At 39.8% G+C, this 24,024-nt stretch overlaps 1 protein-coding gene across 2 annotated transcripts in view; it reads right to left on the reverse strand.

Moving 5' to 3' along the window:
• JADE1 (jade family PHD finger 1) overlaps positions 1-23,774 on the reverse strand; it is a 79,582-nt gene extending 55,808 nt beyond the window's left edge. The window contains exon 1 of one of the 2 annotated variants that reach the window (XM_027689984.1): positions 23,760-23,774. Coding sequence is in view for 1 of the 2 variants with exons in the window: in XM_027689980.1 (XP_027545781.1) it covers positions 250-310 (61 nt within the window). In the remaining variant the exon portion in view is untranslated. Of the gene's footprint in view, positions 1-249; positions 517-23,759 lie in introns of those variants that run through there. The other variant, XM_027689980.1, reaches the window with a different exon arrangement.
• Between the last annotated feature and the right edge of the window lie 250 nt (positions 23,775-24,024).

The following is a 24,024-nucleotide window of genomic DNA, read 5'->3' on the forward strand; positions in this document are numbered from 1 at the left end:
ATTATTATTTCTTTTGCAAATAAGACATTGAGACATAATTGTAAAGAGATACAAATAAAAAATGCCCCTGACAAAGCAAAGAGACTCTAATTCATTATTCAGCCCTAACAAATTACAACAGAATAATTCTTCAGTGCTGTTTGAAACATACACAATACAAAAGGTCAACTACCCTTAACACTGCATTTGCACAGTGGATGTGTCTAACGCCAAATTTCTGCTTCAGACTCTATGAGAACAGTGAGTTACAGGAGGTGGCACAGTTCTTGCACATGAAGACGTTCAGAGGCAGAACCCCAAACAGCTGCATGGTGATTTTTCAGGGCACATAAAGCAAATGCTCAGGATGTCAACAGCCCTCGAGATGCGTCATACCATTCATATCAGTAATTCTGAAGTTACTTTTTTTTAATGGACAAAGGAGTTTATTGCTTACTTGAAGTTACAGCTTATTTGCTCAAAGCTGAGACTGCCACAGTTATATTTAACTAAGCACACAGGGAATAATGAAGAAAAGTTGGAAATCAGATCATTACTCTGGCTCCTGTGAACTTTGCTTCACTAAGCAAAAAAAAAAAAACCTGCAGCAAACAAAATAGTCTCTGACCTTCCAGAACAACATCAGAAAAAAAAAAGTCTGATCTGCTTATGTGGGCAGATTTTGGCACAGGGTAAACACCCATGTTTGCTCCTCAAATTGCACAAGTCAGAAAAGATTCTCTCTCTCTTTCATCCAGGACATGCTTTGAAACCATCACACATTTATGTTTCTTTGACAATCTGAGGCAGGTTACTTTCTTCATGTGGAAGAGCAAGTACTGGGGTAAAGTAAATGTGCCAACTGACTGTAATCCAGTGTCTTTAAGGGAGAAACAGGCACATCCTGCAGTGAACACACAGATCCTTATATAAGTGCCAAACCTGCAGTTCCAGTCTACTCAGTTTCTCAAATATTTAGCCAGCCATAGCAGCATCTCTGCCCCCAGCCAAAGCTAAAGGTGAGCCCGCAATGACTTAGATCTCTTCTGGGAAAGGGCCCGACTACTTAAGGGAGCCAGGCAGAGTTTCCAGCCACAGCACAGATGGGAAAAAAGAGTTTACGGAAGATAAGTTCAGGAAAGCCTGATAGAGCGCCAGACCCAGTGCAGCCAGTGCTGTGCCAGAGTACACCGCGTCCTGGCACTCTGGTGTGGTGCTTTGGATCAATAATATGTGCAATAAAGCACATATTGACTAACTGGCTGGACAGGCCCACAGAGGGAGCAAAGGAATTTTTCCTGTCCCAACATGTTGATGTTGGAGCCTAGAGCCACAATTTGCCTCTACCCTTACAAGTTTATCTTTTCCAAGAGCTGCTCCTGTGGATTCTTTGGGGTCTATCTCTTTCAAGAAAATTAAACATCCTTCATGACTACCTTAATAAAATGTTGTGGGTATGGTGCACTCAGTAGTGCCTGACACGTGGCTCAGAGATCCTAGTTAGCTTGTTTGCAGGAGTTTGATCTCAGTGAGGGAAATCAGGGACAGCAAGAAAGTCCCAAACCTTGGGCAAGGTAATAAGAGACCAAGATCACTGATTGTGTGAGCCCTGTCAGTTCATGTGAAGGAAATGAATAAGTATTGGAAATACTATCCCCAGTGAGGGAGTCCCATTGACCGACTAAGATGCTTATCCTTCAGAATGCAATTAACATCACCTGGTTAAATGTTTTAAATCCTTTTAAAAGTTGACAAAAATGCACTAATATCGTGAGTTCTGTCTTTTTCCCATGAAAAAATAGCAGTCCAGAAAATGAAGCTACAACATACACACAAAATCCTTTGCTACTCCATACACACCTGCATGCTGTGTTTTCACAAGTATCTCAAAGTCTGGAGGTCTCCAAAGCCCAGCTAAGGAACGAAGACACCAATACTTGTCTTACTTAACAAATTGCTTCCATGTACTTACAGTTTGTAAGCAACCATTGAAACCAAAAGCATGAGTTGAAAGTCTTTTTTCCCTGGGAATGAGTGTTTATGCCACTAACTTTTGTGGAGCTAGGATTTTTCCCCAGCCTATGTTTTATAATTACAGAGAATTCTATATAGCCATTGTCATTCTATCTGTATGATATTTCTTAATAAACTGATGTATCAAACACAACACATCATACCCTGATTGAAAACCACCATCTCAACCTGAACATCCAACAAATTTAAAAGCTGCATGTCATTTCCAGCATATGTACCAAATGAAATCCTACTTAACGAGGTGTTTGCTTATCCCAACCCCGTTCACACTTCGGGGGAAGAAAAATGGACACATTCAACACTGTGAAAACTTAGGCCAGGTCTTAGAGCATTAAGCACAAGTGGAAGATGTGCTAGGTTACCAAGACCAGGTTCAAAGGACTTTGATGCCCAAGGCTAAAAATGTAGTTCAGCAAATTCTTGCACATTTGTCTGGTTCTGGCATAGTCTAAACTTACTTAGTTCCTCCCTGCATGGTTATTACATTCCTTGAAGATCTCCAGCTCTGATTTTCTTGGTGTGATCTAAACTGCCTCAGTTTGCATAATGAGGTCATGGCTTCAGCATGAGCCCAGCAAAGCCAGACGTGATGGTCAAGGGCTACCTATGGGTTAGATGCTTCCACTTTCTCCTAGCTGAATTTCACAACACTGTGCTGCAGAGCCAAAGGGACTGCTTGTTCTCATCCCACTTCCTGACTCGTGCTCTCTTGCACAATGTCTCAACTTTGACAAAAGAGATGCAGAATGCACATTTAAGCCTAAGTTTTGGGCTAAATCATTTCATATCTTTGTGCTTTGTTCTGACTACATGACTTTTTAAAAACAGGCGGAAAAAAACTCTTAATGCTTGACTCCTATTTTAAAACAACACATATTTTAGGTCTGAGAATTGCATAAGACTTGCTAGATATGCTACAAACATAGGCCACCAGCTAAAATATCTTAACTTTTTTGGACTTTAAGCTCTATTAATAATACCAGTGTGTTCATCTTCCCTGTTGAGAAATCATTTTCTTTCACATACAGGAAAATCTGCTGCATATTTGCCTGCAGCTTCAAAAATAAACAAATAATCCACTTTCTAAGAGATTTGGCAGGTGGAACAAGTTAAAACATGGGACAATTACAGAGACAGTCAAGACCCCAGGCTCCAAATGGTTCATCCACTGAAGTCTGATCTAACTGCCATCTTGACTGGACTTGATCTTAAGGGTCTTTTCCAACCCTAATGACTCTGTGGTTAAGTTCATAAGTTTGTTATGCTGCTTGACAGTGACAACAAACCACATGAATTTCCTCATGGAAAAAAACCACTTTTACAAAAAACAAGTGAAGTTGCCTTTTTTTTTTTCTTTGCACTAAGGGTACGTCACTTATCTCTTGGGCACAGATGACACTAATAACCGTGTGCCTGGACTCCAGCTAAACTATCAGTTTCCTTCAAATAGTTGGAGGGAAGAAAAACAACAAGAATGCTGTATAAGGAAGTAGGAAGGATTGGTCTTGAGCCTAATTTCAAAAATTTTTTCAGTTTAGCCTCCAAATTTTGTTCTACACATTTTCATATACAAAAAATTTATCAGTTGTGCAGGCAGACTTAGTAGCTGCATGTGTAGCTGCCCAGATTATACACAATGTGGGCACAACACCTGCTGCACTAAAGCTCTCTGTAGACAAGTAGACAGGTTCCAGCTATTCAGTCCAAGCATTTTAAATGATCTCCACCCTTTAGGAGACCACTTTTTGCCTTTGTTGAAAATACTTATGTTAGTGGACAGGGTCCTGTCCACGTGGATTCAGGTCCTATTCATTATTGGAAATTCACAGCCAAATTCACAGCAGGTAGTACCACAAGCATTTTAAGATTTCTACAGCAAAATGTAATGACTTCATTTTAATAGGTAAACATGATGAGCTCCACAAACGACTCCTGAGGCATTAGAGATTATTAGTCCCACAGAGAAAGAACCAATGTCCCGCACTATCAAATTTATCACTAATTTTCAGAGACTGAATCCACAAATACATTTCTATCACTTTGCAGTTCCTTAATTAATTACATATATTAAGCAAATTAAACTGAAGGATGCAGCAAGTACTCCCAGGGCTGCTTTTCTATTCAGTAGAATTGCTGCTTTTCTATTCAGAAGCCCTCCCAATTTTCTTTTAGTGGCAAAGAGGATCATAAAAGGATGAAAGCTGTGATCTCACTAGTACAGTAGAAATCAAAAGAAACTTCTATCGCATTGAAATTAGTGAAATAACCCCAAGAGAAGAACGAAACAAAAAAACCCACCAAACAAAAACCAACCAACCAACCCACCCAAACTGAAGAGAACATACATGAAGGACAATTCCACAGCTATTTTGTGGTAAATGATAAACCACAACGTGTCCCTTAGTGGATGTGCAAAATGTGTGATCCAGAGTTTGGAATGTCCTCATTTCCTAACACTTTTTTCCTTTTTTTAAAAATCTATGGAAGAACTGCTGACTGCTACATTTCATAGGGAGAGGCAACTTTATTCTTTGCTGCTTTAGGTGCCAGACTTTGGAATGACTACTTCTTCTGTTCTAGTATTAAAGTAGCAGTTCTGAAAGGAAAAAGACATAAAATGTGTCTCCTCCTCTTTTTTAATCCCAATTTTCAGATGTAATTTTTAGAATCTTCTTGGAATATTCTTTGAATATTAAATGTGCCCCATGATACAAGGTCAAAGCCCTTCTTGTATTTTATTCATACTAGCCTTTGTACTTTGAATTAAAGGTCAAATGAATCAAACAACTTTAATCTGACATAACTAAAAGAAAATCAGAATATTTGAACTCTTTCACTCCATATCCTCCAGACCTTTATAGTGATTTTAGTTTAATGTCCAAATCTATGCTATGATTACAGTAAATCTTTCTTGAATGAACAAAAAGTCCTCTGATAAACAGCTATGAAAGTAAATGAACTGAAGAAGCAATAACATTTTCAGGAGAAAATGTTAGTTACATATAAGAAGCTCCAACCATCTAACAAAACAATCTGCAGTTTGGTTTCTTACTTCAAAGCAGGAACTGGCTAAAAGTTTTCCTGGAAAATGCACTAGCTTAAACCCAAAATCTGGTGAGCCATCCCTTCCTATGAATAGGTAATCAAAGCACAACAGCATTTAACCAATATATTTATAATCTACATGGTCAAAGTAGATGGCACTTTTCACCAGAAATCACAGGCTAGATCTGTCTGCCAGAACACAAACTATATGTTCCCTTAAAGGTTACTCTGTTTCAGTCAACATAAAGTTTCCTCATCAAAATTCTTCTATTCATTGAGGAGAACCTATCTTGAGCCTTTTCTTTCATTTTAATGCTTCTTATTTCCTCTCCTCCTGTTCCTCATGGATATTCTTTATGTTGTTTCCATTCTTGGCAGCTGTTCCTCCCAGCAGCTGCCATGACACTTGGACTCTGTTGACAAGTCAAAAGCATCACACTCGTGGTCCCCTGAGTACTAAATGCAGCACAGTTAGTTAAGCAAAAACACTCCCTTTTTGAAGAAATTTTTGTGCCAGGAACTCTCCTAGTAAGTCTGACCATTCAACATTGATCCCCACTTAACTGAAGGGATATTACAAATCAGTGTAATTAAACAGGAATTCTGACATACTGAGCCAGTGCCATCTCATGCTTGTAACTTGAACCCAGGCCCATGGATCTAGGCATAGTAAAGATATCAATACTATTTTGATACCTGTTACAGTCTGCTTAAATATTGCAGAAAGAACTTTCAGATTCGAATATTCCCTTGAGCAAAATTAAAACTCATGCAAGTTATCTGTTGATACCAAAACTGTTTTTATTAATTGCTAAGAGATGCAAAGAAAAAGAAGAAAAAATAAGAAAAGGTTGGAAAATGCTAAGATTATTTTTAGAAGCAGAGAAAAGATACCACCAAAAACTACCTTTCCATCGAGTTGGTCTGTGGGGTGGGGGGAGAGAGAGAGAGAAGCAGTTTTCTGCCTTTTTTTCTCTGTCTCTGCCACTTTTCGATGTTATCTCTTTAGCTGCAGGGGGTCTTTCACAGCTCTAATTCTCTGGAATGCAGCCAGGATGTGGGCTCTACCGCTCACACCGGCCGTGTCCCAGGCCATGCGGAGGTCCCAGTCCAGCCGCACCTCTCGGCCCTCAGAAATATGGTCAGGGTGGAGAAGTCACGCAGGTGGCACGGTGGGTTCCAGTCCACTTCAAGACAGCCGAGTTCCAGTCTTCTGGTGACGGGCAGGCAGCATACGGTGGCAGGAGGGAAGGTGAGGGCGAGGCGGGGGAGAGACATTCAGCTGCTATAGCCAATTCTCTTTCCCACTCCTCTTTCCCTACTTTTCCCAAATTTCTCCTCAACTTTTATAGTGTTCAGAGGAGGTTGTGTGTGGTTTCTTGGCACGTAGTCCTATTCAGATGTTCGAAGAGATATGATAACCATGAACAATAACAGGATCCTTTAGCAGGAAAACCCCAGTGAGAAAATTCTGGTGAGAACTTCTGGTGGAAAACTGACACAGAATTTTTGGTAGGAAGTTTTTTGACAGGTAGAAACAATGGCGAAATATAATTTTTGGCATTTGTATGTTATCTGTCTGTTACAATACCAAGCATTGCTACTTATTGATTTCAATATCCATTGGCATCACTACCCATTGATGACTATTGACTTCAAAACTTTGATATTGATTGGCATTGATACCTATACACATAGGTATACCTTTCGATATCAATAGGCACCAATACCTGTATTTTTTAATGCCAATTTCCATATCTATCTAAAGGCATTGATACCTACTGATAAGTACAGTTATCAGTACCTCTTGATTTTGAAACCAAATTTCAATATTAGTAGCATCAAAACCTATTTCAATATGAATTTTGACATCAACAGGCGTATAAAGAGTATGGTACCTTTTTAAAGGAATCAATACCTTTTAATATCAATGTCTGTCAAAGCTAATCTCAATATTGGTAGGCATCCATAGCTATCAGTTTCAAAATTTATTTTTATATCATTAGGCATAGATACTTACTGATATCAAAAGGTAAGAATTGATACCTATCAATTTCTATACTGATTTTGAAATCAATAGGCATTAATAGACATTGACAGGCATGAAAATCTCTCAATTTCAAGAGCTACTGATTTCAATAGTAATCTATACCTATTGATTTTGATACTTATTTTGATATCAGTAGGCATCTATACCTATTGATATTGATACTTTCAATAGCAATACTCCATAATATCTATATTTTTTAATAGTTACTGAGAGGTAGGTATTGGTAGACTGATTTAGATAAGCGTTGATACATATCAATGCCTATCAATTTGATACCTTTTGATAGACAGAGAGACTTACTGTTACAGGAGTCATCAGTAAGATATCAATACCAATTGATAGGCATAAATACCTATGAATTTTGATACCAATTTACTTTTATACCTCTCAATATCAATCAATTTAAATAACTGGGCATATTAAGAGGCATCAATTCATATGTATGTTTATATACCGGCCAAAGAGCCATGTGAAGTTTTGGTGTGTAGGTTATAGGTGATATTATTTGGTATGGAGCTTGTTCTCTTCTGTTGTGTATTGAAGAAAACGCATATTAGGTATGCAAAATCCACATTCAAGGGTCACTGAGTGTGTGCAAAAATCACACAGATGCAGGAGTCGTTTGTTAATAACTGATTCTTGATATTTAGACAGAGGACAAATACGTAACAGTCTTGTTATTTCATTATTTCCAGGAATTCTGAGTACTTGCATATTGCTCAAATTAATTTGGTTTTCTTGGAAAAAGAAACCTTTAAAACAGGTAAATATCCCTTAAGCATCTTTCCAGATAGATCAGTTTGAGCCCCTGGAGATGTACTTCCTTCTTTCAGGTTTTGGAGAGTTATTAGTTCTATTTAGATTTCTCTGCACAGTACTGGACCCTCTGCCATTCCCAGAATTTTATTTATGAAGGCTGACAACACAGCCAGCCATCAAACATCATTTCTCAGTCCCACACACCTCCAAATCCAGCAGAGCAAGACAGACACAATCCCACAGAGCTGCCTAAGAAGCTACAGTGCCAAATGGAAAGGCAGTTGGATTTACTGTCATTGTTTTGCATTTTAAATATTTTGTCAACTCTGGATTTTGCTTATGTGACTACAGAAAACCTGACAGCTACAAAAGCTACTGCTTGCTTGGGTTATCCCAACACGGATCAGCATGTGTGGTGTTGTGCAACTGGCACCTCCCAAAGAGGCAAGTTTTCAAAGTTCACCTCTTGCCTGCTGGAGAAGGCTAGGATGCCCAGACTAACACTTCTTGCTGATGGTAAATGTCACCATGGTATCGCATTACCACAACTAGTTTAAAACAGTCTGACATTTAAAAGATACCAAGTTAGAAATCGCCTCCCAGCTACACCACTAATGTACTGAGTAGCAAGGAAAACCCACTGTCTAGCAATTCAGACCACCTTCCTTCAGCACTTTTGGTTTTTCCAAGGGCATTTCCCATGCAAATAGTGACTTTGCCCAAATCCCATTACCTTAAAAACATTAACAGGATCACAACCTTGAGGAGCACGACTGATGGCCAATTCTGAATCAGGGAATTCAGGATGGATATAATATGTCTATATTGTGTATATATATATATATATATATATATATCTCTCACTATAGCAACACCTCCCACACCAAACCTGAGAATGAAAACTAAGAGTGGTCCTAACCCATCAGTAATGTATATCAATATAAATAGGATCCCAACAGCTGTGCAGCTGCTTCATTAAGAAAATAGTCACAACATGGGACAGAGGTTTTCAGTAAAAACTGGTGTCGTTTTCACAAATCATACCAGATCCCTTTGTGAGTATTTAGCTACAGAAACAGGGTGATGCACTTTGCAAACAAAATGACTTAGAGGAAAAACATTAAATGGCTCAAAGGACTGAGGGCCAGCACCTTGGCTTTTAAGTTATTTCTCATCAGGAAATATCTTAGCCTAAAGAGAGTGTTTAGCAGATCTATGAGATTGGCGCTGAAATGCCTCATATCTCCATCATATTTGGTTTAGGAGGGTTGCACTGGATCAGACGCTGGCCTAAGGCCAAAGCATCTTCACAAAACTTCAAAACTTTCTGAAGGGTAGCTATTCTCCAGGGCTTCACAACCTAAACTAAGGGTCTCTCCAAACTTGAAGAGGTGAAAAAGGACAAGAAAGCACAGGTGAAGGAAAGCTTGATAAGAGCTGGTAAAACAGCAGCCTTAGCATAGCAGAGGGAAAATTAATAACAGGGAATCATATGGCAGTCAGCTTGAGTGGGAGGGATAATACCCTCTCAGCAAGAAAACCTTCTCTTTCTCCCTTTTATTGAGACATGAACTTCTGTCCCATTCAGCACCTCCTACACACACTTTGTGTAGCCTTTGCCACAGAGGAAGGAGGTAGAAAATCTCCTGTTTCCCAAGAATAATAGGTGATCATAGCCCAGCAGCAGCTTTTTATCAGCATTTGCTGGGAATCTGCTTGATTCCCTGCAGACTCCCACGCGAGGGAACTCGGAAGAATGCTGTGGGCTGCTCTCTCTGGCATTCCTGCCTATATATCCATCCCAAACTGGTAAAACTATGGTACTACATGAATGCAACATCCTGTTTGGAGTGATAGCCCGGCAGCACACAATAGCCAACAACAGCCCTTTCTCTCTTTCCCATCCGAAGAGACCCTGTCTGTGAGCTCTCTGCTGAAACTAGGAACCAACAAAGCTCCTGTAACAAGGGGCATGACCCTGTGCTGCACAGTATTTCTGCAGAGGGAGTCCCAACTACAGATGGTCACATCCTTGTGGGTCCTGTTGAGGGGCTGATGGGTGGCACAGCAACTCCTGCTTGTTGAGACATGGAGGGGAGAGAGGGATTGCTGCAATCCACCAGCCCTCAGCCAATAACTGCTTTGTAAGTCAGAAAAATGGTACCTACTCTTGTGTTTGTGGGTCAGGGACAGGCTCCACAAAGTTACTGCCCTGTGAGCGAGCTAATCTCTGGCAGTTGGTGTGAGAAAGGGGCTGCATTGTAGGCACTCAGCACAGAAGCCTGGGAGAGCCGTGCTTTTGCAGCGTGCATTAAACACAGTTCCCCAACACTGGGGCTCAGCTAGGTACTCACCCGAGAGCTGGGACTGGGGAGAGAATTCCTGAGGTAGCTGTTCCATGGAGGAATTTTTCCACAGCTGATGGCTCTGAAGGAGGTGTTTTAAAGGTATCAGACCAGCAGTGCACAGTGTCGCTGTGGCTCTGAGCCTACCAGAAAGGTCAGGCATCAACTCCCCCTCTCCTAGAGCAACATACAGAAAAAGCAGCACACTTTGTGGGGCTGGGATCCAGGGCACTGGCACAAGGGCTCACTGACTCCAGGGATGGCTGGAAGTATGGAAGGAGGTATTTCTTGGCCTGTCCCTTCTAAGGGAAGTGGGATCCTGGAGCAAACACCAGAACAGGCACTCTCGTCTGGATTCTCCTACATGGCGCCTCTGTCATAGAGATGCGGGAGTTCAGCCATGGCACCAGATGGCTGGAATGCTCCCAAGTAAAGATCCGTTTAAGCTCCACATAAAGAGTGCACATCTGCTCTGGTGTTCCCAAGCACGAATATTGTTCCTGACCTTCAAGGGCTCTACCTTCACTTTTTTAGCTGGTTGAATTCCTCATTGCTTGCCAGTCTCCTCTATCAACAGCCATCATGAGATTAATGACTTCCAGGGAGACAGCAGGATTATTTGATGACACTAAAATCCCAGTCCTTGCACAGATCAAATCAGAGCCTTGAGGCCCCAAAGCTGAGGGTTTCTGAATTTTATGAAGTAAAACAGGTAACTATAAGCTTGGCAGCAGATGGTGAAAAAAGCAGAAAAGGCATTATACAAAGTGGAAACAAAGAGAAATAGGAATTCAGCACGGAAAGACAGAAAGAGAAAGATGGACAGTTACAGAAGGAAAAGGATTTCAACTCCAAATAGATACAGATGAATGAGGAAGGATTCCTCTGGCTGCTGTGAGAGCCATCAGCATTTGAGAGCCTCATCTTGACCCTCATGTCTTCCAAGATAACCTCACAGTGGCAAAACCCAAACTGAGGGATAGAGCCTAACAAACTCCAAAACCAGAGCGTATTCAGACCTGAATTCCATGCCAGATCCTTCCTAGAGGCATCCAGTTGTTCCTAGATGCCTTAGAGAACTGAATCCATATGCAGTAAATTGGGATAATCAAGGGCTTCATTTCAAATCCATACTCATATTTAAAATCCAGCTGCTAATAGAGACACAGCTTTAGTCTCCCCATTACCGTTCTAAACCTTGGCCAGGTATTTTCTCTCTTCTGTTTTTATTTAAAAATAGGTAATTATTTTCTTGTACTTATATCTGGATAACTCAGTATTTGATATTTACAAACGTTCTTATCCACCACTAAATGAACTGTACCCATTGCCTGACTGCAAGCATCCCTTCTCCCCATCACCACAGGTCTCCAAACAGTCATTTAATCTCTTAGTTTTAGGATTAAATAGACACAGAATCTTATGTGAAAAATATGGTTTCTATTGAAAAGCAGCTAAAGACTAAAGGATTATGCTCCCTTTGCACTTGTCACTGTATAAATGTGGTATCCAATCCATTTAGTTCCCCTGCTTTCAGAACAAAAAAAATTGCAGGGTTTTGGATCACAGTACTTGAATTGTCTGGGAGAGGTAGGTGGAGTGTGTTAGTTTTTCACTTTGCTCTTAGAGTCAGGGTTGAAGGGATGTATTAGGCAGTGTAAGTAAACTTGTAAAATCGTTGTCTGTGTTATCCATATTTTAAATAGTAATTTCACCTTTTGTGGAAAAAAAAGGCATCTTCAAGTTTCATTTAAAAAAATAAAAATCAATTACTGTAAATCCTAAAGACTGTGAAGTCTAACCAACATCCTCAGTTTTGTGGTAGGAAGGGTCACATGCAATATCTGATCTACATAGTCACACCACATATGCATCCAAGGGCACAGGGCTCTGAAAAAAGAGGAAAGAAGGGCCATCCCCAAAGTTTACCTGCCAAGTACAAATCTTATTGGTTATAGCTCTTGTGCACAGTACACCTGAGAAAACCTTTAATTGCAAAACACTACTGATCTTCTTGTGGATTTAGGAGCACTTGGAAAATGAAAAGAGCAAGTTGCAATTCAGCAGCTGATAAGAACACATAGAAAATAATTCTCTTAATAGAACTGAAAATCTCACATAATTTCAGTGTCCTTGAGATACTGTAACTACACTCAAGGTCAGTTCCAACTGATGTTGGTCCCACAGGGAATTTCTTTAACTATTGTTCACTAAGCTGTAGTCATTTCTACTTTTTATGCCAATAAATAATGGTATTCATCCAATCAACTAAAAGTAGCTGTGGCTTGTCTCATCATCATATTAGGATCTACTATAATCTACATAACCAGCACAGTGCAGGCCAAAATATGCCAAGTGAATCTTGCCAAATGTTTTGTCCATAATTACACACATGTTCACTCAAATTTGGTAAATTAATTTTTGATTGAATCTAGTCTAGCTACAATTAGATTAAAACCAGTATTTTCAAAGTTTTGTTGAAAGCCAAGGAGAGATTGACAGTAGTTCTTTTTCCAATAGCAACCTTTAAATAATACATCTTCTCCATTGATTTAAGTGAGTCCCAAGAATCTTGAAGGAAAATTAAAGAATCAATCAAATTAACCTTTTGGCCCTCCTGCACTCTCAATCTGCTTACCCACTCCTACTTCTAACTTGGGATCTATACATCTCTTAGCAAATACATTGCTTCCAGCACTGCTTGGGACTTTACTACTATTATTATACTTGTCCATTCATCTGCATCATGTTCCTAACCTGTTTGTCTATCTTGTTGAAGAACTCCTTTAAAGGGAAAGTTCAGATTTGCAATTGCTACTTAGGAAGACTCTATCTGGCAGAATGCAGGTTTTTCTCAAGATGCTGCACTTCTGTTAAGCTCTTTCTGTAAAAATATTTAGGACACCACATAGGAAAAGGTATGGGACCATACATACACACTAAGACAAGCCTGTATCATTTACAAATATCAGAACCTGGCATTTTTTCTTGTGATGAGATTACCACAAGAGCACTACTTAAAGGTAAGGTCTGGCTAATTCTGCAGCCTCCTGAACTTTGGGTGTCAAAGTGCCACATTTTTTGCAATTTTTTTTTTTAACAATAGGCTTTGTCAAATAATCTTAAAATTAAAACTTTAAAAAAAAAGAATAGGTGAGGGAAGAAAAAACCCTACAAGGCTCTTGTAGCTTTTGAAACACAGTATGTAGTTAATGTTAGAGTTGTTTCAAATACTGCGGGTCATCAGGTACATTATTGCTGTCTTGACTGCCAGAAATTGGTTTCTTTTTTTTTTTCACTAGTAGAGACAGTTTCTAGTCTATAGAGAGTCTTCAGTCTTATCATCAAACAAACCAGATAGTCAGCCATGAGCCAATGAGTGCAGTGAACCCTGTCCTTAAATGCCCCTCAGCAACAGCCTGCCTCCCTTGGGGATTTCACAGTAGGTGGCTCATCTATCACAGGTAGGCAAAGCCTGAAACCACATTACTGCTGCTGGTAGAACTGGGTTTTTCTCTATGAAAATCCATTTTTTTCTGAAAAGGCAAAACCCAGTACTTGAGAACTTGTAATTTCTAATTAATTTTTTGGAGAAAAGATAGACCCTATGCAGAATGAAAAGGATATGTTAATGCAGATGTACTTCAGCATAAAAAATTGAGTGATGCAACCAAGGCCTTTTGTCTTAGCTCTCAAGGGGCATCTAAAACTTTATGTTAATATAATGCAATGCAAATACATTTTGTGTATGTGGCATGGGTATAACAACTCTGTTACTCAAATTTAAAGTAAATGAAAGAGTCCTTAAGCCCAATGGCTTGTAAACTGACCACTTCTGACATTACTAGGAAGGAAGCATAGAAAAAAATTCTTTATCAAAAGGAACACAAAAAACAGACATTACCTCAAAACTATTCACCAAAGAAACAAAGCCCCAGAACTGAGACAGAACCCTTGTGTTATCATTAACCAGACAGAAAATGGAGCAGTCTTGTTGTACTAAGTGAGTTGACATTTTTTGCCTGAGACTAGCCTGTCCTGCCTCGACATGCTCACGTGTTGTGGTGCTCACAGCAGTGTAACCTGTGGCCCACAGCATCCTCAAGGCCCAATCTGATAACTCCTAGAGCCCAGAGGAAATCTGTCTCATACTAGAAAAGAGATCATGCCATTTTGAAGCAGATGTATGTTCTTACCATCATTTGCTTGAAAGCTTTCCATCTACTGATATATAACGGAAAATGGAATACTAGCAGAAGGAAGCAGTGCTTATTTTTTCTCATAATCTCTGCATTAAGGAGGTTAAGCAATACACATATTGGAATACATATATTTAAACAAAGTAATTTAAGTCCTACATTGCCTTAAAATGAAGCAAAGCTTAGAAAGCAAGAAAACACATATCTGATATACCCTGAGATTCTCTTTGTAGATCACAGTACCACAGTCTGTTCACTGGATCACAGCCTTCTCTAATAGACAGCAAGACATATGGACCATCATCCGACACCTTAGAGTTTGTGGTACACTGTTGGGAACGAGGCGAACTCCCATCAGACCTTTGAGATGCAGTCATCATCACACTGTATAAGAAGAAAGGAGTTAAATCAGACTGCTCAAATTACCGTGGTATTACTCTGCTCTCCATTGCTGGCAAAATCCTGGCAACAGAACAGAACTTGAACAGACTAATACCCGCTATAGCAGAAGGAATTCTACCTGAAAGCCAATGTGGTTTCAGAGCCAACAGGAATACCACAGACATGATATTTGTTCTCAGACAACTGCAAGAGAAGTGTAGGGAACAGAACAAAGGTCTCTATGTAACCTTTGTCGACCTCACCAAGGCTTTCGATACTGTGAGCAGAAAAGGTCTGTGGCAGATTTTGGAACGTTTAGGTTGTCCCCCTAAATTCCTTAAAATGATCATCTCACTCCATGAGGATCAGCGCAGCCAAGTCAGATATGGCGACGCACTTTCTGAGCCCTTTCTAATAAAGGATGGTGTGAAACAAGGCTGCATTCTTGCTCCAACACTTTTCACAGTCTTTTTCAGCATGATGGCCAAAGGGCCAGGGCAGACCTCGATGATCAGGGCGGTATCTACATTCGATGTCGTACTGATGGAAGCCTATTCAACCTAAGGTGACTGAAGGCCCACACCAAGACCTTAAATCATCTTGTCCGGGAGCTGCTTTACGCTGATGATGCCTCCTATGTGGCCCACACAGAAGCAGCTCTGCAGCATTTAACATCCTGCTTTGCAGACACTGCTGAGCTCTTTGGGCTGGAAGTCAGCTTAAAGAAGATGATGATGCCTGAGAGCAATAAAGTAACTTACTCTTGCCTAATCCATCTCAACTGTTAAGGGTAAACACATTGGCTTTAGACATGGTTTTTATTGTTAAGCTACTACTGCCCCTCTCTCTCCTCATACTTCTCTGAGGATATAAGAACATTGCTTTGTTGTCACACTCAAAAATCAGAACAATTCCTTTTCCCCTTTTCCTCTAGGAACAGCCGTACAGTAATTTCTTTCAAATTTATTTCCTTGTCTCTTTAATCATCGTGACTTTGTACATAGAAACTTAATAAATTACAACATTGAAAAAATTGTGATATCGTATTGAATTTTAAACTTGCATCTACAAGATAGAAAAGAAAGAGCCAATGGATTTCTGCCCCAAACCTGAAAGATGTTAACAGCTACAGCCTAATCAGTGTTTTTCTCTGCCATTAGATTACCAGAGGTCATATCTTGCAGTTCTCAGCTGCAGTTTCTCCCTTCCAGATGAATTACTGTGTACAATTCAAAAGCCATTTACAAAGCCAGGTAGCATCAGCACCCCATTTCTTTTCAAATGCATTTTTGATCCTTTTTTTACCTCTTCTGGCCATGGTTTTTAAGGAACTTATTTTTGCTGATTAAATTATTAAAGTATTTGGGAAATTTGCCTTAAAATAATTGAGAAAAGCATGCATCTGTAAAAACCAAACCAAACAAAAACTTTGTACCAGACCACGAGCAGCTGAGCACTAGGGCAGGAATACCACTAAAAGGCAGATGTGCCCTCTCTGCTGTCACCCCAGTTTGGGAACTTACAAACTAGTTCTAGTTTATTGACTTTTAGGACACACTAAAAGACCCATTTGTTCTCCCTGGCTGTGAGAAGATTGCGAGGACTCTGGTGAGAGATCATAAAATTGACTCAATTTTCACTTCCAACAGCAGTGATTTGTATGTTAATAATATGAAAACTCTAGAGAAGCCTGTGAGTAGAACTATTCCCAAAGTGTGTTAGAAACAAAGCCAGACACTTAATTTCTAAACATTGAGTTCGAAAGAAAGAAATTCATGCTGGTGCCTAAATAAATAAGTTCCCTTATTTTCAGAGATGCACAAATCACATACAAATCATGCTTGCCCAGCAGTCATTTGTACAGAACATCACATTTGCTCAACTTTTTGATTTGACCAGGCAGGAAGATAAGACTATACCAACCATTACACTAATTTAGTACATGTGCTCAATTTAAGAGAACCATAGGTCTGCATTTGCCTACACAACATTTTCCAGTGCTCCAGTCTCTCACAACTGGTACACTCCTTCAGCCATAAGAGGTTTTAAATGTGGTAACACCACTTGGTTTCATTATTTCAGTCAAGTTAGAGATCTTTTCTTCGCTGTGAACTGAACATGGATGAAAGCAACTGTAAGTGGAGGAGGGAGGAAGATGAAGGAAGATGTTCTAGTTAAAAGCATTTCTCTACCTGAACATGAGAATTGATGCATTCAATCAGTTAGAATTCTTTCTAACATTCTAGATGTAAGTGTGCAGGACCCCAATAATTTTTGGTGAGAAAGAGAAGAGGAATGGAAAGAATTAGTAACAGTGGCATTGCTGAAGGAGCACGTGAAAACTAGGTAGGGACACACAGAGCAGAGGGACTTCAGCAGTTGTCACTGGAAGGGAGGAGCTACCAGAGGCATCATGGCAGGCAGTCTAATGCACAACTAGGAACCACTGGCAAATTAACTCATAAAATCATGGCACCTTCATGAACTAAAAAAAGAAGCATAAAATAAGATTTTAAATGCAACAGCATTAAGAACCTTTGTGAAGTGAAAGTGCAAGGAAAGAAAGTAATATGATGAACAGTGAAATAAATTTTGAATTTGAAAACAAAGATCTTCAGAAGCTAAATTGTATACATTAATTTTTTTTCCACAGTTCTTGGTACTCATTCTTTTAAATATGTTTATTTGGTGGTATGTATTTGGCAAAATCCTGTACATATTATGCTCTAGAGAAAGAAGAGAATGAGAGGTAATTGCCTCAAACTTTCATCCCAGATGAAGGTACAATAAAGACCTTCCCTCAAGGAGATACATCAATGAGAGCCTGGGAGAAAAGGTGTGATAGTACAACAGCAAAGACAGACACTTGTTCTGCCTGAACAAATGGCTACAACAATTTGCAAAGTGAGCTGTACAGACTTATTTTCCACATTTAAATTAAAAATTGCAGTAGAAATTCCTTTTTCAGTTAAATCTGACAATAAAAGTATCCAATTTAACAATACAGTTCCTCTAGTGGTTTTCTGTTTAGATATAAATGCAGATTCTCTCTCCTGGGTCATCACCAAACAGAAAGGAATCGTATCATTGGAGAGGAACATGAGGTACTGAATGAATTACAAATGCTCAGTTGACAGCGCTAAACTGCAAGTACAGGGGGTTTATAATGATTAAAGTAGACCAGCAAAATATATTTCCATTATAAACTAAACCTTTCCAAAGAGTCAAAATCATGATAAGAGCCCGATGTGGAATTAGTCAGAGCTACAATCATTTATCTTCAAGAGATGATGGCTGAACTTATCAAATAACAACCAGCAAAGAGTTCCTTACTGAGGGTAGATAAATTCCACCTCTACAAACTGCACATTTCATAATCTGCTTATACAGCAGCTCATCCATACAGCTGTCTCTTCATTTTAAATCCACCTGCTGTTTTAGCTGTGCAATAAAGTACTGAATTGAGTCTTCAGAATACACCAGCCCCTGTTATTCTGAAACTAAAGGTAAAGCAAACCCTTTGCTTTTCTTTTAATTAAATGCTCTTCCTTCATACCCTACTTTACAAACCTTGTGGCAGGAAAAGGAAGAGGCAAATTATTTGTAGTAGACACATGATGCAATGCGATGCATGATATAACTTAGACTGTATTATATGTATGGTGTTGCTACACTCCCCTCAAGCTGGCAAACATCTCTATGTTAACAGGCCCCACTTTCTGCCCAGCTGGGCAGAAAGGTCAGGCTAAGAACATCCCCTTGTAGGATCCATTGTTTTCCTATGAACTGTGCCTTGTCTATCAAATTAGTCACTTAAAGAAGTGAAACAGTTACTTGGTTAAATGATTGTTTCCCCTGGCTGTTAGATAAAATGTATTACATCTCCAGGCATGTGATCACATGATTGAGAGTTTGACCTAAATTTACTTGAGTTGACAGTGCCTACTGTCAACTATGAAGATTATTTCTCAGTCTGTAACTGCAGATGAACTGCAGTTTTGTAGTTTTCTGTGCCAGCTTTTTGGAGCAATTACAGGTCAGGTGACAAAAGACATTTCAGAGAGTTTAGGGGTTTTTTTTCTGTTGTTTGGTGGGTTTCTTTTCCTGGAAGCTTTATGCTAACTGGTTTTGCACTTTTGCGACCCTAAAATGATATGTTTTAGAAATGCTTTGACTAAGCTTGAGTAGAATTTCCACTTGAGACAAATTCAAGTTGAATCCTTACAAAAATACCAATCTAAAAACAGCAGAAGTACAAAGAGAACATAGTCTCACACATTTGCTACACCAGACTGAAAACACGTGCACTTTTTAGAAATAAGCTTTCTATAGGAGGAGGGGGTATTCTGAAATTTCATATACTCCCCTGATTTCCACAGCACCTGCTCAAAGCTATTAACATGCAGCCTTTTAAAAACAGGTTGAGTTCTTTTATTATTATGTCATTTTAAAGAAAGCTGGCAAAATAATGCATTCAATTAACAAGACTGAATATTTCCAATTGAAATTCAAATGTTTTGGGCATCTGACTCCCTTTAATTCTTTTATAAATAGATATTCATATTCTGGTAACAATAGTTTTTCAGTCCCTGAATGTGTGGCTCCTGGCCATTTTGAGAGGCTGCAGGGAATGAGAAATAGGGCTAAGGGAGTGATCTACACCAACAAAATAGTACTTATGTGCATAGCAGAACATGTACATGTGTGTCTATGCAAGCTCCTTCAACAGAAAAGTAACCTGCAGTAGTACGAGGAAAAAGAATTATGGAATAAACACCAGTCTGTGACAAACCTAGTTGCTAGAGTTCAGAGAAGCCCAAAGACTAATATGAGCAGGAACTGTCTCCACTAAAATCAGCAGTACCTGGTTCCTGTCCATGAGATCAAAGGGTCTGGCTCAGTTTAATGGAAGCATTGGTACCATGCCATGGGCAAAGCCTGTCAGAAGAGGAGGCCACTGCAGGACTAGAGGCTTTATCAGGTGACACAACCAGAAGAATAGGTTAAAAAAAGAACATGAGAAGGGACTTACTGCTTCCTTATGAACATACAGTCCATAGTGAGACACTTGAATAACTGTATATATAAAACTTGTGAGTTTAAGTGGCTGTATTTGCAAAGCCCATTTGGAATACTGTTTTTCTGAAGTGTAGCTTTGCTGTTTGGTCTGTTACAACACTCAAGTTGATGAGTTGCATTCAGTGTTGTAAGTGGTTTAACTTGACAGAAATAGAACATAAGTTTTATTCACATTCCTCCCTTCACCTGCTCAACACTGAGCATCTCTCACCTCCAGCTTCCTTTTGGCTCCTCTCACCAAGTTCAACAAAACAAGTTTATTCTTGGTTATTCCTGTAATCACTTTTCTTTCACAAAAACTGCTATCGTAGGATTTTGTTTAGGTTTTCTTTGTTTTTGTGTGAATATACCTTTTTACAAAAACAAATGTCTTTTTTTCCCAAGATATAAAGGGAAGGTTGAGGAAGAACCAAGTTTATTCCCAGTCCTAGGCATAGCCCACCTTTATTTTACAAGATCAAGCAACAGGACATTCAACAGCGGGCAGGGTGAGGGGAAGAGACACACTGAGAGCATGTTGATGAACTTCTTTCAGCATCACAAGGCTTCCTTTTTTTTGCAATTCATTTAAGCCCTTGCTCCAGGTTTTTGAACAAATTCACTGCTGGTAGTCCCTCAAGGAATAATTTTTGAAAATTATAGCTCACCAAAAAAGCCCTGCTTACAGTTAAACATTTACTTCTGTGAGTCAAAGCAGCACCCCTCACACACACCCCACCCCCCCACATTTCAGAGTCTGGAGAAGATGAACATCGGAGTCAACATTTTAAAGGCACTTCAAATATACCTCTGGTGACTCAAAAATGTCTCAGTCAACCCTTTTTTTCTTTCTAGAGAACAACATGATGCATTGTTCGTTTATCTGATGTTTCAGATTATTAAGCCTGGATAATAATTCCTTGTTGCTGGCACAGTGAAGTTCTCTCCATCTGCCTCAGGCCCTACATGCCTCCCTCACCCCCAAATCTCTCTCTGCTCTTCATTGTCAGAGACTGAAATAGTTAATGGTTTAAACATTGCTAAGATCACAAAGAAGACTTTTGTCAAACTGCAAAGAAACAGCTGCAGAACCAGCAAAGCCTACCGTCCCTGAATATGCCTACTGTGAAAGGACCTTCAGATAAGTGTGTGCCATTGTCCAACTATCCCAAGTGCTGAAGGGCATGCATACCTGAAGCTACAAACTAGATTGCCAGATACCTACAAAGTGGGATAATCCTTCTTATCATGCCAGTGTTCTCCCTTACATGATGGCTTTGCTGTGAAGACCCTTCTGGAGAGCATAGAAGAGCGGTGACATGTCCTGTGACATCATCCATTGTAAAACTCCCCGCCCCAGAGGAAGTATGTTCCCACCTGAGCTTGAAGTGTATAATAACTCATGAAATCTTTGAGTTTTTTGGGGGGCTTCCCCCAGCCCCAACAGATCATGACCATCACTTCAATCAACAGACATGAAAGCTGCAACTACCAAGTTTCATCGCTGGATCTAGTGGGTGGTGAGTATATATACCTTTCCACTTTTATCCTTTCTTTCTGTTCCTTTCCTTCTACATTTCTTTAATATTGCTGTATTACTGTAGATGATAACACCCAAAACGGCAACATACCTGCTTACCTTTGAAACAAAACTGTTCTAAAATAAACCCTACATATATATATATATTTACAAACACCAATTATTCAGTGTCGTTTCACTCTAAACCACTCCAAGGGATTTATTATCAAGAACCTGGGTTACCCTCCCCTTCTGGGGTGGATCGTAACATTCATATACCAAATAAAGATCTACAATCAGAGACAGGGGAATTGCCTGCAGCTGAGCTGACAGTGACAAACTTCATGCTGTACAAAAGATCTCCTTACAAGTTATGCCAAGCAGTATTACAAGCAAAGCCAGCAGTCTGAACTAGCAGCCCTCTAATTCTTGCTGCCTGCACTATATTCCTACCTCCAGCAAAAAATCCCTTAGGGCATCATCATCATCACCATCATCATCATCATCATCATGGCTAGGCTTAGCGCACGAAGATTTAGGAAGGCTCTATCCACGACTGTTACAAGCACGCTGGTGGCTTATGAGGCCAATACGAGATAGACATGTCCGACTGCAAAAGGCACAGCAGTCTTGGTATATTCAGCAAGACACGATTTTTTCTGCGTTGTCTTTTCTCCTCAAGAGTGATCCTGCGTGCGTTCTCAAAGGAAATGGCAGCGTTATAGATGGTGTGTCTCCGAATCGATTCAGAATGGAGGTTTTATCTGTTAGAAGCATTTGCCCACCAGCGCTGAGTAGAGGGCTTTGTACCTGGTATGTAGGCCTGTATGCTGTTTTCAGGGCCTCATAGAATCCTTTGTGATCTCCCGTATCTGCACATAGTTGAGTTTTTGCAGTTAGATCGATAAACCACTTGTTCTGGATGTCATGAAGTTTCTGTTGGAGCTTCCGGCGGGGGGGGAACCCCGCCTTAGGGCAGCAAGAACAGCAGTAAACCTGTCATTAACAGCCACAGTACTGTCACATCAGTGACTCTCCTGTATCAGCTACAGTCTTTAGCTCAGCTGTTTGTCTCTTTGGGGAGAACTTGCCTTGGCTGTCAGGAAATAGAATGTGTACATTGGTCCTTCATAAGCATATACAAGCAGTCTGGAGCACCAATAAACAACAGTCCTATTCTTTGGGAAAATCATGTTGACTTTTAAAAAGAAGCCAAAAGATACCTCTGTGAATAGTCCTATATATGAACCAGCATAGTAGAATTTACATGTAAATATATCATGTAGAATAAGTCACTGTCACTCATTTCCTTTCCCTGCACCAACACTGGGAAACAGATTGTTTTTAGCACGTGCGTGCTACAGAACTGTGTTTCCAAAACACATCGCTGAAGTCCTCGAATCACAGCCAAACAATTGGCTAAACCCTTAGAAACCTACTGATCATTACCTTAGGCACTGGCATTGAGAAGCACAAAAAAAATCTTGTTCTTCATGTCTCATCAGCAGCCTCTGTGCCATGTCAACATCTATTGAAAACAACCACCACAAATTGGGGAGCATATCTGTTCAACAACAGTCCAAGGTGCTATCCATTATCTAACAGCATCTGAAGAGAGACAGATTTTATAAAAGTAACTTTTTGGTACAGCCAAAGCACTACAACTGGGTTGTTGAAGTGACAAACTTATGGCATTCTGATGAAATAACGTAAGTTCAGAGAAACTTGAAGCATTAAGGCAAATTTTGAGGCCACCTCAAATACAAATACAGCTACCTAGAGATACCACATGGGAGTGAGCTGAGAAGTAACAACAGTCTCAGAGTGTACTTGGTAGTGCTGTTAAGAGGCAGAAAAAAACAAAAAGTATAAACATCTTCAAGTCACAAATCTCCACAGTACTGAAACTGGCAGAAAATTATTTCATAGCATGTATTGGAAAGCTTGATCACCTAAGTACACTCAGAAAGCCAAACTAATCTAATAAAATACTTAAACCACTAAATCTTTATGTGGGTACTCTCATTCTGAATTATTGTGGATTTAATGCTGCTCATCTTGAATTTTTTTTCACAATTAACTACTTGGAAGAGTAGACTTTGCATCAACTATAAGCCCCATTCTTACAATTATTTACATAGCAAACCCAAGAGGAACGAAGGTGTGACTGAAACAACAATAGCCCCTGTCCCTGAATAAGAAGCCCTTAAAAAAGAACAGATATGGACAAAAACATTTGTGTATCCCCCACTAGGCATGCTGGCTTTCATAGCACTGCAAACCAAATTCAAAGCCCCAGTCCTCAAGAGGGATCCAAACCCAGTGCATACAAATAAACAATGCACTGAAGACAGTGAAGCAAAAGAACTTCCTTCCCAAAAGCAACTCACCGGTGCAGGGGACAGAAAGACACAAGAGCTGGGACCAAAGCCTGTAACAAGTCCGGGGACCCAAAACCAACAAACTAGGACAGGATTTAAGTATGTGCCAAGCAAGGCACTCCACTCCTGCCTGTGCAAAAGACGATAGAAGCTGATAGCTGTAAATTAAGACACTATATTAAAGTATTCAGGTGATTAATACAGACCCTGTAGTGAATAGACTTTTTTAAAAGGGCTTTATGAGCCCAGTCATGGTAGCTAGCTGATTTATTTT

The sequence above is a fragment of the Neopelma chrysocephalum genome, unplaced genomic scaffold, assembly GCF_003984885.1.
Source record: "Neopelma chrysocephalum unplaced genomic scaffold, ASM398488v2 Primary Assembly neopelma1_79, whole genome shotgun sequence".
Lineage (NCBI taxonomy): Eukaryota > Metazoa > Chordata > Aves > Passeriformes > Pipridae > Neopelma > Neopelma chrysocephalum.